At 38.5% G+C, this 18,723-nt stretch overlaps 1 protein-coding gene across 1 annotated transcript in view; it reads right to left on the reverse strand.

Moving 5' to 3' along the window:
* Positions 1-18,723, reverse strand: part of ADGB (androglobin) — a 168,107-nt gene that overhangs the window by 137,349 nt on the left and 12,035 nt on the right. Inside the window, exon 2 of the mRNA XM_047102658.1 lies at positions 1,005-1,167. Coding sequence (XP_046958614.1) covers positions 1,005-1,167 — 163 coding nt within the window. The remainder of the gene's footprint in view (positions 1-1,004; positions 1,168-18,723) is intronic.

Genomic DNA, 18,723 nt, shown 5'->3' on the forward strand with positions numbered 1-18,723 from the left:
CGCATTTTGTGAATAAAACATAATTGCTAATAAATACCATTTTGGAGTTCTCTATGCAAATAAAGACACCAGAGTTCAACGTGGTCATTCTGGCAATTTTGTTTTTGCTTTGAAACTGGATTGTGTTCCATAAACATTTTTGTTAAATGAATTGCTGCACCAAATAAATGGGTCCTATTTAAAATGCAACCCAGACCCATACCCCCAACAAAGAAGTCTTTATATGTAAACATTTTTAAATAGACAGAAGAACCTAAGATAACACAATTGGAAAAGGTAGTAACACCATTCTCAGCTCCAATCCCAGGGACACATCATGTCTGAATGGCCACAGATAAATGAAAAGTACCTGAGATCGTTCCCCAAATATCTTGAAGAGAATATTAAGAGGGATTCAACTGTTATCTCATATAACATCTTAAAAAAATTGTCTCCTATAATCTCCAGATAACAGCTCACAGGTCTCCTGGGGCATTTCATTGTCTAAATCACTCTCTCTACTCTTTTTTTAAAGTTTATTTACTTATTTTGAGAAGGGGGTGCGGGGGGGGGGGAGGGAGAGAATCCCAAGCAGGCCCCCTGCTGGCAGCATAGAGCTCAAGGAGGGGCTCAAACCCATGTACTGTGAGATCATGACCTGAGCTGAAATCAAATGTCAATCACTTAATCTACCCAGGCACCCCCTCTAAATCACTGTCTCTAAATGTCTGGTTCCCCGCTCTGTCCAAAATCCACTAGCTAACTGTTCTATCGATTTCCCCTTTATTTCACCATGACTCTTTGATCACGTCTCTCCTTTCATTTACTCAAATACAATCAGCAAAGCTCAGGTCTAAGGCTTGGAAAGACAGGTGGGTAGGATGGGGGGAGACAGAGGGAAAAAGACAAAATTTCTCTCCTTTGAATGGAGGCTGTGGAGAAAATGGACTCACATGTTAGGCGATCCTATTCCGTGACAAAATTTAAAACTAAAATGAAATCTAGTCACCTTCAAATGGACTTACAAATACAGGGCTTTTTCCCATTTTATCCTTTTCTTTTCCACCTTTGCCTGCATCCCACTTTTCTGCATTTATGTCGGCTTCATTCCATTCTGGCCAGATCGGGAACTTCCCCTTCTTCTGCTCAACGGAGCCAAGTTGCACATTACCGCCAAAAAGGTACTGACTAGAGACAGAGCAAGGAGGCGAGTTAGTTTTCATTTGAATCTCTAAGGTAAGATATTGGATTAATTGCATGGTAGACATTTAATTATCTTGTCAGCATCCATGTTAATGACATTTTTCGATATAGTCTTACCTGTGGCAGATGGCATCCACAGGTTAACGTTCAAAAGACTGAAATACCCAAAGAGATTATTCCACAAACAAATCTTGAGCTTTAGCCTCTACTAACTAATGCAAGACATTCATCATAAACACATAAGATGCCATAAATGGGAATATTTCTATACAGTTCACACTTGAAGAAAATCCTTTATGCGTATAATATTAAAAGCTTTTTGAAAATCAGCACAGATATAATTGTGATGCTTCCCAGGATAAAAGTGCTATGTGATCATTATTTTAAAAGAAAAAAATTCTTAATTAGATAGGTAGGAAAGACATACCCACCCCATTCTAGAATCCACATTGTTGACAACTGTCCATTCTTTCAAATTAGTGGGAAAATATATGCATTTCTTCTTCAAAACATCATTCAGCTTATTCTTTTTATTGACTGTTTTTCCCACTTACCAGTATATTGCAAATAGTTCCCATGTCAATGAGAATTTAACTGAATACAAATTTAATGATTGCAAACTATCCCATCACATGAATTTACAGCCTTTCATTTAAGATCCTATAGCAAAAAATTTGAAAGTTTTGATTTGAATTTTGTGTTCCCTATTATAAACGAGACTGTAGGGTTATCCTTATTGCCGAATCTTTGCAGACATTATTTTTTTTTCTTAAAATTTGTTTATTTATTTTTTGAGAGAGTGGGGGGGGTGGGCAGAAAGAGAGGGAAAGCAGCATGGAGCCCAACACGGGGCTGGACCTCACAAACCGTGAGACCATGGCCTGAGCCAAAATCTAGAGTTGGACGTTTAACCGACTGAGCCACCCAGGTGCCCCTTTGCAGACATTATTAATTCTTTTATTAGTATAGATTTTTATAAGAAGACTTACTGTACCTAAATATATGCATATTTAAAATTTGTGATATATTTTGACTAACTAGCTACACAGAAGTTGGACTTGTTTTTTTACTCTTATTATTAATCTATGACAATTTCCAATCTCTAAACCTTGACTTTCACTTTTTTTTATTATTGTAAATTTTAAAATCTAAAATACGCATCTTGCTTAATTTGTCAAGTTTTAACAAGTGAGTGAGGTTAGAACCCTGTTCTCAATCCTGGGATAAGCAGTGAACAAAGCAGACTAAAATCTTTACCCTCATGGAGTTCTTACTCTAGTGGGTGGAGACACAAAAACACAGCATAAATTAAGTAAAATATATAGTACATTCAAAAGGGGAAAATGCTAGGGGTAAATATAAAATCGGAAGGGGAAACTAAAGAGTTAAGGTACAGAATTTCTAACACAGTGGTTAAGGAAAGTGGTCCATAATAGGACCATATTTTAGTAAATAGTGAAAGAAACTAAAAAATTAAGCTGTGTGGATCCGTGGAAAGACTGTTCTGGATACAGGAACGCGGCAAGTACGAAGAGCAAGAAAGAGTTTTCTACATGCGGAGAGTGTCCTGGCTTCTGTGAAGAAGAAAAATATCAGTGTGGCTGAGGGGCAGTAAAAGGAGATCGTTTCAGAGAGGTGTCTGGAATGTAGAGAGTATACGGGTGATCTCAGCTAAAGGAAGGACTGGGTTTGCCTAAGTGAGGTGGGAAAAGCCAAAGGAGAGTTTCGAGCAGGGAGTTTTATAATCGTTCTTGCTGCAGTGTCGAGAAAAGCCCAAGGGAAACAAAAGAGAGAATTTAGAAGGCACTAAAATACCATGTGAGAGCTAATGGTGACTTGGACCAGAATGCTAACAGTAGAGGAGGCAGGAAATAATCCCCTGTTTTTAAGAGAGAGCCAGTAGATTGAATTGATATTTGCTGCAAGATAGAAGACTGTGGGATGGGGCAAAACTGAGGTAAGGAATAAAGCAGCATTTCACTTCTGAATGAGTTGCGTTCTAAATGTTTGTCACACGTTTGTGGACGTGTTGAGTAGTCAGTTAGATGTAGGATTCTGAGGCTTTAGGAGATAGAAGTAGTGAAAATCTGAGTCATCAGCATTTAGATGATATTTAGAGTCTTAAGACTGGATTAAATCACCAAGAAAATTGCTATACCTAAGGAAAGGCACTCCCGAGAATGCTATTCAAAACACCCAACAACTGGTAAGGGATGAGCATGTCAATCCTCAAAGCCTCCAGTTCCAGTTATGCCAGATCTTATTCACCTAACTAGTGGGGTCAGGGATGTAGTAGGGTTCTCAGGGTAGGTCAGGGACCTAGGGAAGGAGGCAGAAATATCTGGGGCTCAGGGGTTTTGGTAAGGTTATTGTTAAGGCTATTCAACCATCAAATGAAAATATTTCAATATTCTAACGTCGACAGTTGTATACCTGCCCTGATACTCCACGTTAAAAGTCTGAAAGAGTAGGAAGAAAACTGAGGAAAGCAGTCAATGAGTGTGGTAGACAGAATAATCCGCCCCCATCAATATATCCACACCATGATCACCAGAATGGTGGAGAGATTACCTTCCATGGCAAAAGAGGTATGCAAACAACTTACAGTATTTGAGTTGGGAGATTATCCTGGATTATCTGGGTGGCCTCAATGTAGTCCCCAGGGGTTCTCAAAAGTCCAAGACGGAGACAGAAGTACTCAGAGGGAGATCCAGAAGAATAAATAGAAAAGGAGAAGATTGAGCAGATGGCTCACCAGTCCTGTTTTCCATTTCCTACGTTTCCCAGACTACTTTGCAATTTGGCTGGTACTTTGTGGTGGTGTTTTGGACAATGACATGTGGGGGAAACGTGTTGTATCCTACCTTGAGGCTCATAAAACATCCTGTGAGATCCTTGTCAGCATGACTCAATCCTTCAGGGAAGATCTTAGAAAACGGTAATGCCACAAGATGAAGGGAGCCAAGAATCCTCATAGAGCACATACAAAGCCACTACTAAACTCCTGATCATACTCTAGTATAAATGGGAAATATCCTTTGGTGTATGATTTGGGGGTTGTGTGATATTAGAGCTAGCATTGATTACTTCCTACTTGCTACTCTGATGTTGTAATTAGCATTGATTATTAACATTGACAAATATATAGGGTAATTCCTTTTTTAGGAGTTGATCTTTTCTATCTTTAATCATTGTAAACATATGCATGGTAAATTACTTATAGATTATTTTTCTATTAAGTTTTTGACACTTGATTCATTTTTTATCGTTGTGATTTCTGCCTATTTTTTGTATATTCTTGTGTTTGAGGACACTTTTCCTATCAGCCTATCCTTATCAGGGTTTTCTTTTCCTCCAAACCCCTTTCCCCAAGGCAATCCTGTATTGAAAGAATGTGTTTTTCAATGTAATATAGAATTTTCTTCTGTCAGTGATCCCAAATAAATATGCCATCCAGGAACCCATAGGTCCTTTAAAATCAGATCTCAAACCTACATAAGTCTCAGTCCAAAGGTTTTCATTTCTCAAGGAAGATTTGTTTTTTTTTTTTTCACCCAGACACTAAGCATAGAAAAGCTAGCCTTCTTATAACCTAAGATTCTAAAGCAGATTTTCTTATTCACCTTTTTAAAAAAAGATCTAAACTCTGGAAAGTCATGCCTTTACCTAAGGCTGGAGCACTCCCTTTCCTCATCTGTCCTATCTATGTTAAAACAAAATACTCTATTATCATAAGACTCCCTAAGGAAGTTACAGCCTCAGCTTAGAGTTACAACATCCTGACTTTCAGTTCCCTCCTCATTTCTGGATTCTGAATATTTTTATTTCTCCCTTTTTTTTTAATGTTTATTTTTGAGAGAGAGAGAGAGAGAGAGAGAGAGAGCAAGCAGGGGAGGGGCAGAGAGAGAAGGAGGCACAGAATCCCAAGCAGGCTCCAGGCCCTTAGCTGTCAGCACAGAGCCCGACGTGGAACTTGAACTCACAAACTGCGAGATCATGACCTGAACTGAAGTCAGATGTTTAACTGACTGAGCCACCCGGGCCCCCCCCGAAGATTTTTATTTCTTTACGTAGGCATTTGTAGGTATCATTTTTTTTACCTTAATCCACCATCTTGCTGGAAAAGAGAGGTTGAAAATATATGTATTTTAAAGCAGTGTTTCTAAATAGCATGTAAGAAAATAGGAGAGAAGGATGACAATAGGGAGAGAGGGAAAATTTTCATAATATTAATTAAAAATCAAGATACAAAATAGTACATTATAGTACATCTGTTTTATTGAGTGTTGGGACAAACTGTACAGATAAAAAGAAATTGGTGATTTTGTATCCATCAAAACCATGATAAAATTTACCTCATTCAGGAAGCTCAGAATTTTAAAAGTTATTTTTGTAAAAGGAAGATCTAATTTCTTTAAAAAAATAAATAAAGGCTTTGCTAAGATTATGTTTTGCTTTCCTCTTCATTCTGTCAAGTGTAAGTAAATGTTCTGTCTCCCTCCCTTAAGCTATTAAGCTTTATCACTAATTGGCCTACTTTCTTTGTAACATGTCAAATTTGATTCCATCTATATCGAAGATCACTTAAAAAGACGTTTATTTGAGGTACCTTATACCAGCTCAATAGCTCACCTATATTGCTACATGCACAATATAAACAGTGGTCAAATATAGCCCAATGTCAAACATGTTGTAGACTTCAAAAGATCATGCACAAATATGTGGCTTTTGAAACTCTCAGCACAATATGCCTTTGACGTTCACTGCCAGAATGTACGTACTGCTCTAGTATAGTTGAGATCCTTAAATATTCAAAGCATCTTATTCCTGGTTTCGTCAATTCTGAGAACAAGCTAATCTTTAAACACAGAAGTAACTCAGGACTTTTGAAGATTTAGGAACTGGTAATACTGGGAAATAAATGTGGCCAAGTTCCAGAAAAATCAAATATGCAAAGAAATCAAACCTGACATAGTGAAAAATCAGGGGGGTACAGAGTTATCTAAATCACATAGCAGTACACCCACGTACTAGAAGATGATTCAATCCATTAAAATTACAATTTGTAAAACAGATTTGAAAGATAAGTATATCCTCTACATATATGGCTAAATATTTCCTTCTACACAGTGAGTCTAAGTATGCTATTGAAATAGGGTAAGTGTCACTGGAGATTTTAGGAGAGGCTAGAATTTCATGATCAAAAGCCATGGAGGGGCTCGTGGGTGGTTCAGACGGTTAAGCGTCTGACTTTGGCTTAGGTCATAATCTTGCAGTTCATGGGTTCAAGCCCCACATTGGACTCTGCACTGACAGCTCAGAGCCTGGAGCCTGCTTCGGATTCTGTGTCTCCCTCTCTCTCTGTGTCTGCCCCTTCCCTGCTCATGCTCTGTCTCTCTGTCTCAAAAATAAATAAACATTAAAAAATTAAAAAAAAAAAAAAAACATTGAAAAATGTGAATGGGTGTTTGCCAGAGGCAGGAGGTGGGCCAAATGGGTGAAGGTTGTCAAAAGGTATAAATTTCCAGTTATAAAATAAGGGAGTCATGAGGTTGTAATGTACAGCATGATAATTACAGTTAATAATACTTTACTGCATATTTGAAAGTTGCTAAGGGAGTAGGTCTTTAAAGGTCTCATCACAAGAAAAAATTTTGTAACTGTATGTGGTGACCGATGTTAACTAGACTTATTGTGGTGATCATTTCTCAATACATGCAAATATCAAATCATTATGTTGTACATCTGAGCTAATATAATGTTGTATGTAAATTACATCTCAAGTGAAAAAAGAAGTCAATGGACTAAATACAGAAAGAAACTGTAGTGGTGGGTAGGGGGTTGAGATAGCATAATCTACAAGTAGGTACTGGAATTTGATGTGAGCTGTGGTAGTCCACGCTTAAAAAATCTGTAAGTCTGTTTCGGAAAAGCAGCTAAATTTACCCTGTAAATGTCAAGAGGCCAGTAATAGGCTTCATGAATGAGTGAGTGGCTACAGCTACTAATGAGCTCCTGGCTTTGAACTAAAGCCAGGTATATGGCTTTATATGTGATATAGTCCCCCTATAGCTTATGGCAACGTGCCAATGTCCTGTGATGATGTAAGGAAATAGGTTGGCCAAAACAAATTAAAAAATGGGAATAGGAGGTGGCCTCTACCACAGTGGGTGTGGTATCAGGGATAGCACTTCCCACATGGGAGAAAAGACTTCCACCTCCCAAACTTAAGGTTTGGGTGGGGGCGGGGTAATATAAAAATGCACCTCCTAATCAGAAAGGACGCTGCTTTTACACTGAAGCAGCATGCTAGAGACCTCCTAGTGGTCCTTTAACCACTTAGTGTGGACAGGTCCTGGGGTTTTTAGAGAGGATCAACATTCAAAAGGAGGGAGATATTCCTCATAAGTCTCAAAAAAGCAACTATTTATCAACTGATAAGGAAGTATTTCAATTTTGGAACAACCGTCCTCTCTTTTTCAATAGTGTATCACGACTGGATGATGGCAATGGGTAAGGAGTGAATCATTCTGGAAAACCATCCAAACCACATGACAAAGAACAGTATACATGAGTCTAAAATAGCTATAAAATATGAACTAAAAAACTAACATTAAAAAGCAAAAAAAAAAAGAAATGGAAAATTATGAAGGACAGTCGGTAAATAAATCAAAAGAAAGAAATCCACCCAAGAGAAATAATGTAGCAAACTTAAAAGATATTTAAATATGTTTAGAATTGCCAAAAAAATAAAGGGAAAGTTCTGCTTTGCAATGAGTGCAAAAAGGTATTAAGCAAACATATGACAAAGAAGATCAATGTGAACAGAGAGATACTGGAAAATTTTAGCAATGACAACTTCAGCTGTTGAAAGAATAGACTAAATAAAGCCAAAGAAAGGAGAAGACTAGTGATTTAGAAGGTAATTTTTTTTGGAGGAGCCAAGATGGCAGAACAGCATGGAAGTTTTTTGTGTCTCATGTCCATGAAATACAGCCAGACCGACACTAAACCATCATACACACCTAGAAAACTGATTGGAGGAGTAACACAACAATCTGCACAACCTGAACCACAGAATTCGGCAGGTATCTGGCACAGAGAGGTGAACTTGGGAGGAGAGAAGCTAGCGGTGGGCAGGGAACCGCCTTTGCAGGCGGAGAAAGGACGGGGGGGGGGGGTAGAATACAGGAAAAGCACCCCTCCCCAAAAGCAGCTGGAGAGCAAGTGGAAAACTGGAAACAGCCACAGGGCCTAAACTAAAAAGAGAGAAAAGGAGAGGGTTTCAATTCCATTAAGACTGTAACAAGGGGAGCGCAAAGGCTGCAACTCCGCAGCTCCATACCTGGCGGTGCTCTGGTGGGAAGGGCGAATCCCCAGGAACAGAGTGGGGTCTGGGAGGTTCTCGGGCCACACGGGGAAAAGCGGCTCCACTGCTGGAAGGACATTTGGTGGAGACTGTTGAAGCCACCTGGTCCCAGCAGACCCCAGAAGGCGGCCACATTCGCTGGTGCTGGAACAAGGTCGTTAAGGGTGAAGCCTGGTGCCAGATGTGTGTTGTGATTTTCCACGATCCCTGAAAAGCTGCTGCTACACTATCTCGCGAACTTTTTGTGGGGCGGGCTGGCGCCTGGCCGTAGCCTCGGGGCACCGGCAGTAGCAGGATCCAGCAGGCGCTCCTGGGTGCAGCCAGCATTCCGGCCATTGCTCGGTGAGACCCTCCCACAGAGGGCGGGACGGGTCAAAGCCGCAGTCCTTCGGAAGTAAGGGGCCGGGGAAAACAGCCGCAACTGAGACAAAACTCGGGAGAGAGGTACTGCCTGCGGCTTGGTCACGGACAGTGAAAAAGCGGGGAGTGGACGAAAGCTGAAGACAGAGGACGGGTGCGCGATTGCTGATCGGAGAGAACAGAGTTCCCACACTGGAGACCGGGTGACGCCATTTTCCCTGCCCCCACGCATGCATAGATGCACCTATGCAACAATCCACCCCAGTAGGCTAGCAGCGCCATCTAGTGGAGAACAGAGCCGTTACACTGAGCTCACCCAACTGGGCCAACCTTGCTCTTCAAGAACACAAGTTTCACCGCCTACTTAGTTTATGGACTATAAAGCGCTTCATAGTCTGACTTCTAGGGGAAAAACAAAGTCATTTCGGTGCTATTTCAATCTATTAGCAGGTCCCTCTATTCAATTTTCTTTCTTTTTTTTCCTCTCTTTTACACTATACTTTTTCTTGAATACAAGAAAGAGAAAAAATTCATTTTTATTTTCAATTTTTCTTAAAAATATTTTTCTTTAATTTTTTACTCTATTTCTTACTTTTGTGTATTTTTTTTCAAATTCTATCTTACTTCCATCATTCTATTTTAGTCTACTTCAGTGTATTCACTTTTTCAAATGTTCAAACGATTTCCTTGTTTTCTTTTTTCTTTTTTCTCTTTTTCATTTCTTTTCTTTTTCTTGAATGCAGAAAGTGAAGAACTTCATTTTTACTTTCAATTTCTATTAAAAATATTTTTCTTTAATTTTTTAACATATTTTTGCTTTTATGTAATTTTTTTCAAATTCTATTTTACTTCCATCATTTTATTTTAGTCTACTACAGTATATTCACTCTTTCAAACTTTCAAGTGATATCTTTTTTTCTTTTTCCTTTCTTTTCTTTTTCTTGAATACAGAAAGAGAAAAAAATTCATTTTTATTTTCAATTTTTATTAAAAATATTTTTCTTTATTTTTTCCTACTGTATTCTTTACTTTTGTGTACATTTTTTCAAATTCTATTTTACTCCCATCATCTCATTTTAGTCTACTTCAGTGCATTCATTTTTTCAAATTCTCAAATGATTTCCTTTTTTTTCTCCCTTTTTTTTCTCTAATCTGCCAAACCACTTTCAACACCCAGACCAGAACAAACCTAGGATCTAGCACATTTATTAGATTTGTGTGTGTGTGTCTGTGTGTTTTTAATTTTTTAATTTTAATATTTTTTAATTTTAATTTTTTATTTTAATTTTTCTACCTCATTAATTCCTTTTCTCCCTTCAAAATGACAAAACGAAGGAATTCACCACAAAAGAAAGAGCACGAAGAAACAACAGCCAGGGATTTAACCAACACAGATACAAGCAAGATGTCTGAACCAGAATTTAGAATCACGATAATAAGAATACTAGCTGGAGTCGAAAATAGATTAGAATCCCTTTCTGCAGAGATAAAAGAAGTAAAAACTAGTCAGAATGAAATGAATGATGCTATAACTGAGCTGCAATCACGGATGGATGCAGTGGCGGCAAGGATGGACGAGGCAGAACAGAGAATCAGCGATATAGAGGACAAACTTATAGAGAATAATGAAGCAGAAAAAAAGAGGGAGATTAAGGCAAAAGGGCATGATTTAAGAATTAGAGAAATCAGTGACTCATTAAAAAGGAACATCATGGGGTGCCTGGGTGGCTCAGTCGGTTAAGCGGCCAACTTCGGCTCAGGTCATGATTTCGCGGTCCGTGGGTTTGAGCCCCGCGTCAGGCTCTGTGCTGACAGCTCAGAGCCTGGAGCCTGTTTCAGATTCTATGTCTCCCTCTCTCTGACCTTCCCCCATTCATGCTCTGTCTCTCTCTGTCTCAAAAATAAAAATAAACATTAAGAAAAAAGAGTTTATTTTAAAAAGGAACAACATCAGAATCATAGGGGTCCCAGAAGAGGAAGAGAGAGAAATAGGGGTAGAAGGGTTATGTGAGCAAATCATGGCAGAAAACTTTCCTAATCTGGGGAAAGACACAGACATCAAAATCCAGGAAGCACAGAGGACCCCCATTAGTTTCAACAAATACTGACCATCAGCAAGGCATATCATAGTCAAATTCACAAAATACTCAGGCAAGGAGAGAATCATGAAAGCAGCAAGGGGAAAAAAAAGTCCCTAACCTACAAGGGAAGACAGATCAGGTTTGCAGCAGACCTATACACAAAATTTGGCAGGCCAGAAAGGAGTGGAAGGATATATTCAATGTGCTGAATCAGAAAAATATGCAGCCATGAATTCTCTACCCAGCCTTTCAAAATAGGAGAGAGGAAAAACTTTCCCAGACAAACAAAAATTAAAGGAGTTTGTGACCACTAAACCAGCCCTGCAAGAAATTTTAAGAGGGACTCTCTAAGGGGAAAAAAGATGAAAATATAAATAAATAAATAAATAAATAAATAAATAAATAAATACCAAAAGCAACAAAGATTAGAAAGGACAAGAGAACACCACCAGAAAATCCAACTCTACAAGCAACATAATGGCAATAAATTCATATCTTTCAGTACTCACTAAACGTCAATGGAGTCAATGCTCCAATCAAAAGACATAGGGTAACAGAATGGATAAGAAAATAAGATCCATCTATATGCTGTTTACCCACTATAGACCTAAAAACACCTTCAGATTGAAAATAAGGAGATGGAGAACCATCTATCATGCTAATGGCCAACAAAAGAAAGCCGGAGTAGCCATACTTATATCAGACAATCTAGACTTTAAAATAAAGACTGTATCAAGATATGCAGAAGGGCGTTATATCATAATCAAGGGGTCTATCCACCAAGAAGACCCAACAATTGTAAACTATGCACCAATTGTGGAAGCACCCAAATATATTAATCAATCACAAACATAAAGAAACTCACTGATAGTAATACCATAATAGTAAGAGACTTCACCCCACTCACAGCAATGGACAGATCATCTAATCAAAAAATCAACAAGGAAACAATGGGTTTGAATGACACACTGGACCAGATGGACTTAACAGATATATTCAGAACATTTTATCCTAAAAGAGCAGAATATACATTCTTCTCCAGTGCACATGGAACGTTCTCCAGAATAGACCATATCCTGGGACACAAATCAGCCCTAAGTAAGTACAAAAAGATCGAGATCATACCGTGCATATTTTCAGACCACAATGCTATGAAACTCAAAGTCAACCACAAGAAATAATTTGGAAAGGTAGAAAATACTTGGAGACTGAAGAACATCCTACTAAAGAATGAGTGGGCTAACCAAGAAGTTAAAGAGCAAATTAAAAAGTAAATGGAAGTCAATGAAAATGATAACACCACAACCCAAAACCTCTGGGAAACAGCAAAGGCGGTCATTAGAGAAAAGTATATAGCAATCCAGGCCTTCCTAAAGAAGGAAAAAAGATCTCAAATACACAACCTAACCTTATGCCTTAAGGAGCTGGAAAAAGAACAGCAAATAAAACTCAAAACCAGCAGAAGACAGGAAATAATAAAGATTAGAGAAGAAATTAATGCTATTGAAACAAAAAAAAAACAAAAAACAAACAAACAAACAAACAAACAAAAACAGTAGAACAGATCAATGAAACCAGAAGCTGGTTCTTTGAAAGAATTAATAAAATTGATAAACCACTAGCCAGTTTGATCAAGAAGAAAAAGGAAAGGACCCAAATAAATAAAATCAAGAATGAAAGAGGAGAGACCACAACCAACACAGCAGAAATAAAAACAATAATAAGAGAATATTATGAGCAATTATATGCCAATAAAATGAGCAATCTGGAAGAAATGGACAAATTCCTCAAAACATATACCCTACCAAAACTGAAACAGGAAGAAATAGAAAATTTGAACAGACCCATAACCAGTAAAGAAATCGAATTAGTAATCAAAAATCTGCCAGAAAACAAGAGCCTAGGGCCAGATGGCTTTCCAGGAGAATTCTACCAAACATTTAAGGAAGAGTTAACACCTATTCTCTTGAAGCTGTTCCAAAACATAGAAATGGAAGGAAAATTTCCAAGTTCCTTCTATGAAGCCAGCATTACCTTGATTCCAAAACCAGAGACCCCCCCTAAAAAGGAGAACTATAGACTAATTTCCCTGATGAACATGGATGCAAAAATCCTCAACAAGATATTAGCCAACTGGATCCAACAATACATTAAAAATATTATTCACCACGATCAAGCGGGATTTATACCTAGGATGCAGGGCTGGTTCAATATCCGCAAAACAATTAACGTGATTCATCACATCAATAAAAGAAAGGACAAGAAACATATGATCCTTTCAATAGATGCAGAGAAAGCATCTGACAAAACACAGCATCCTTTCTTGATAAAAACCCTCAAGAAAGTAGGGATAGAAGGAGCACACCTTGAGATCACAAAAGCCACATATGAACGACCCAAAGCTAATATCACCCTCAATGGGGAAAAACTGAGAGCTTTTCCCCCAAGGTCAGGAACAAGACAGGGATGTCCACTCTAGCCACTGTTATTCAGCATAATATTGGAAGTCTTAGCCTCTGCAATCAGACAACACAAAGAAATAAATGGCATCCAAATCAGCCCAGAGGAGGTCAAACTTTCACTTTTCGCAGAAGACATGATACTCTATATGGAAAACCCAAAAGATTCCACCAAAAAACTGCTAGAATTGATTCATGAATTCAGCAAAGTTGCAGGATATAAAATCAACCCACAGAAATCACTTGCATTCCTATACACCAGCAATGAAGTGACAGAAAGAGAAATCAAGGAATCGATCCCATTTACAGTTGCACAAAACCCATAAAATACCTAGGGATAAATCTAACCAAAGAGGTGAAAAATCTATACACTGAAAACTATAGAAGGCTTATGAAAGAAATTGAAGAAGACACACACACACACACACACACAAAAGGAAAAAGATACCATGCTCCTGGATAGGAAGAACAAATATTGTTAAAATGTCCATATTACCCAAAGCAATCTGCATATTCAATGCAATCCCTACCAAAATAACACCAGCATTCTTCACAGAGCTAGAACAAATAATCCTAAAATTTGTATGGAACCAGAAGAGACCGTGAATAGCCAAAGCAATCTTGAAAAAGAAAACCAAAGCAGGAGGCATCACAATCCCAGACTTCAACCTATATTACAAAGCTGTAACCATCAAGACAGTATGGTAATGGCATAAGAACAGACACTCAGATCAATGGAACAGAATAGAGAACTCAGAAATGGACCCACAAACGTATGGCCAACTAATCTTTGACAAAAATGTAAAGAATATCCAATGGAATAAAGACAGTTTCTCCAGAAATGGTGCTGGGAAAACTGGACCACAACACACAGAAGAATGAACCTGGACCACTTTCTTACACCAGACACAAAAATAAACTCAAAATGGATGAAAGACCTAAATATAAGACAGGAAGCCATCAAAATCCTCAAGGAGAAAACAGGCAAAAACCTCTTTGATCTTGGCCACAGCAACTTCTTACTCAACACGTCTCTGGAGGCAAGGAAAACAAAAGCAAAAATGAACTACTGGGACCTTATCAAAATAAAAAGCTTCTGCACAGCGAAGGAAACAATCAACAAAACTAAAAGGCAACCGACAGAATGGGAGAAGATATTTGCAAATGACATATCAGATAAAGGGCTGGTATCCAAAATCTATAAAGAATTTAGCAAACTCAACACCCCAAAAGCAAATAATCCAGTGAAGAGATGGACACAAGACATGAATAGACACTTCTCCAAAGAAGACAACCAGATGGCCAACTGACACATGAAAAAATGCTCCACATCACTCATCATCAGGGAAAGACAAATCAAAACCACAATGAGATACTACCTCACACCTGTCAGAATGGCTAACATTAACAACTCAGGCAACAACAGATGTTGATGACGATGCAGAGAAAGAGGATCTCTTTTGCATTGTTGGTGGCAATGCAAGCTGGTGCAGCCACTCTGGAAAACAGTTTGGAGGTTCCTCAAAAAATTAAAAATAGAACTAGCCTACTAGGCATTTATCCACAGCATACAGGTGTGCTGTTTTGAAGGGACTCATGCACCCCCATGTTTATAGCAGCACTATCAACAATAGCCAAAGTATGGAAAGAGCCCAAATGTCCATCAATGGATAAATGCATAAAGAAGATGTGGTATATATACAGTGGAGTATTATTCGGCAATCAAAAAGAATGAAATCTTGCCATTTGCAACCACGTGGATGGAACTGGAGGGTATTATGCTAAGTGAAATTAGTCAGAGAAAGACAAAAATCATATGTCTTCACTTATATGAGGACTTTAAGAGACAAAATAGATGAACATAATGGAAGGAAAATAAAAATAATATAAAAACAGGGAGGGGGATAAAACAGAAGAGATTCATAAATATGGAGAACAAACTGAGGGTTACTGGAGGGGTTGTGGGAGGGGGGATGGGCTAAATGGGGAAGGGGCACTAAGGAATCTGCTCCTGAAATCATTGGTGCACTATATGCTAACAAATTTGGATGTAAATTTTAAAAAATATAACAAGTTAAAATAAAAGAAGGTATTTTTTTAATCAAGTGTTTGAAACAGACCCTTTTTAAAAAATATTTATTTATTTTTGAGAGAGAGAGAGAGAGAGAGAAAGAATGAGTGGGGGAGAGGCAGAGAAGATGGGGGACAGAGGATTTCAAGAGGGTTCCATGCTAACAGTAGAAAGCCTGATGTGGGACTCAAACTCACAAACCATATCATTACCTGAGCCAAAGTCAGATGCTTAACTGACTGAGCCACACAGGTACCCCTGAAACACACTCTTTTTTAAAAATTTTTTAAAATTTAAATCCAAGTTAGTTAAAATATAGTGTAATAATGATTTCAGGAGAATTTAGTGATTCATCACTTAACATGTAACAACCAGTGCTCATCCAACAAGTGCCCTCCTTAATGCCCATCACGCATTTCTCCCATCCCTCTACCCAACACCCCACCGGCAACCCTCAGTTTGTTCTCCATATTTAAGAGTCTCTTATAGTTCATCTCCTCTCTGCTTTTATCTCATTTTTTCTTCCCCTCCCCTATGTTCATCTGTTTTGTGAAACAGACTCTTTTTGTTAATTAAAAAAATGTTTTTATTGTTTTTTGTTTATTTCTTTTTGAGAGAGAGACAGAGCACAAGTTGGGGAGGGGCAGAGAGAGAGGGGGACACAGAATCGGAAGCAGGCTCCAGACTCCAAGCTGTTAGCACAGAGCCTGATGTGGGGCTCAAACCCCAAACCGTGAGACCATGACCTGAGTTGACTTTGGATGCTTAACCACCTGAGCCACCCAGGTACTGTGAAACAGATTCTTAACTAGAGAGAACAAGCTGATGGCTACCAGAAGGGAGGTGGGTGGGTGTATGGGTGAAATAGGTGATAGGTATTAAAGAGTTCACTTGTGATGAGCACTGGGTGATGTATGGAAGTGTTGGATCACTATATTGTACACCTGAAACTAACATGAGACTGTATGCTAACTAACTGAAATTTAAATAAAAATGTTTAAAAAAATCAAGTGTTTGCATAGATAGATAAAGAGATAGAAACAGTGAACTAAACAGGTGGATAGATTGAAAAACTCCAGGGGCGCCTGGGTGGCTCAGTGGTTGCGTTTCCGCCTCTTGATTTTGCCTCAGGTCACGATCTTATGGTTCGTGGGACTGGGCTGGCATAGGGCTCCAGGCAGACAGCACAGAGCCTGCTTGGGATTCTCTTTCTCCCCCTCTCTCTGCCCTTCCCCTACTCACGCGTGCATGCTCTCTCCCTCTCTCTCTCTCAATATAAATAAATAATGAAAACATTAAAAATTTTTAAAAAGAAAAAAACCTCCAGTGTATGCCTAATAGAAGACTCAGGCAGATAAATAGTTAAAATGGGGGTGGAGAGAAATATTAGATTTGACTGCTGAAAAATCTTCAGAATTGATGGAAGACATGTCCTCAGATGGGAAAAAGTACATCAGGGAATAATAAAGGATAAATGGGAGGTCAGGGAATGGAAATCTGCATCCAGATAATTCGACTTAAATTGTAGGTAACTGATGAAAGTGAAAATCTATCTACATTAAAAAATGACAAGTTACCTTAATATAAAAACAATCAAATTGACAGCAATAACAGACACTGTAAAGCAATGAAGTGATATCTTTAAAGCTGAGGGAAAATAACTGTCAATCTTGGAATTAAGATCCAATTACACTCTTATTTAAAAGTGAAGCAGAAACATTTCTCTAAAATTAAATAAAAACATTTAAAATTATGAGTTTACCAGAATAGATTCCTACAAAAATATTTCCTGAAGGATTTATCTCAGGAAAATGGGAAATGAACCCAGATTGAAACTGGGGGCTACAAGTACTAATGGCAAACAAACAAGTCAATACATTTGGTAGAATTCTGAAACGTATCTCCTACTAACACATAATGATAACAGTAGCTTTGTGTTTTTAAAAACTCTCAAAAATAAATGAGAGAAGTAAAAAAGGGAATTCTGCTGGACCCTGTGTGCCTGTTTTTTCTTCAGGAATAATGCTGAGCAACTGTAGACTTTGTAGGAAAGTATTTGGAGATAAATGTATTTAAGAAAATAAGGATTGCCTTAGTCAGCTTGGGCTGCTGTAACAGACTACCATAGACTGTGTGGCTTATAAACAATGGAAATTTATTCCTCAACAGTTCTGGAGGCCGGAAGTCTAACATCAAGGTGCCAGCATGGTCAGGGTCTGAGAAGAGCTGTCCTCTGGCTTGCACTGTGTCCTCACTGTGTCCTCATTGTGTCCTCACATGGTGGAAAGAGCTAAAAGACATGAATCCCATTCATGAGAGCGTCACCCTCATGACCTCATTACCTCTCAAATGCCCCATATTCAACACCATCACATTTGGATTAGGGTTTCCATATACAAATTTCAGAGTACACAAACATTCAGTCCCTTGCAAGGATACATCAAGAAACAAACTTTAAAAGTCCCAAACTGAGAAGGAACAGAAAGAGTGGCCCTTACATTAGGGAACAACTCACTGTAAGCTATGCCATCGGTAGACAAGAAACTGAGAATGCAGAATTATTTTCACGAAGATCAAATTGTTTTAACGAAGATCTGTCTGGAGACTAAAACATTTTAGAAGAATACCGTTTCAGAATGAGAAAGTAATCTCAATCAACTGACAGTTCACTTATTTTTAACTAACATTTATTGAACACCTGTACTGTGACAAGCACTGTGCTAGATGATAGGGTTACAGACCCGTAAATATATATATCTCTCTGCTCTTGAGTTTATTTTGGAATTCAAACAGGTAAACAGATTATCTCAATATAATGTGGTAGACGCAGAGATGGAAGTATTCACAGATGGCAAAGAGGGGGGCATTGTGCCTCATGTGAGGCAATTAGGAAAAACGTCCTGCGATAAATAGCATCTGAGCTGTTTTGAAAGGCAACGAGAAATTTTCCAGGTGGTAAAAGCAGAAAGGGCATCAGCAAGGAAAGAGAAGGACACAAGCAACAGAGTGGGTGCAGAGAACTAGGAGCTTTTCAGCACTGCATGAGCATGAGTAAAAAGCAGTGGGGAAATTAGGTTGGAGAGAAACACTAGGTCAGCAGGCAGGCAGCTCCCCACTGAGGGCCTTGCTGATGAGCTTGGACTTTGTTTTCTAGATAGTGTTGACTTGGCCCATTGCACAGAGATGAACATTTTATTATTA

This window comes from Lynx rufus, unplaced genomic scaffold, assembly GCF_022079265.1.
Source record: "Lynx rufus isolate CCGP_SWC_20201006 ecotype Redwood Valley unplaced genomic scaffold, mLynRuf1.p SCAF_6, whole genome shotgun sequence".
In the NCBI taxonomy this organism is placed as follows: Eukaryota; Metazoa; Chordata; class Mammalia; order Carnivora; family Felidae; genus Lynx; species Lynx rufus.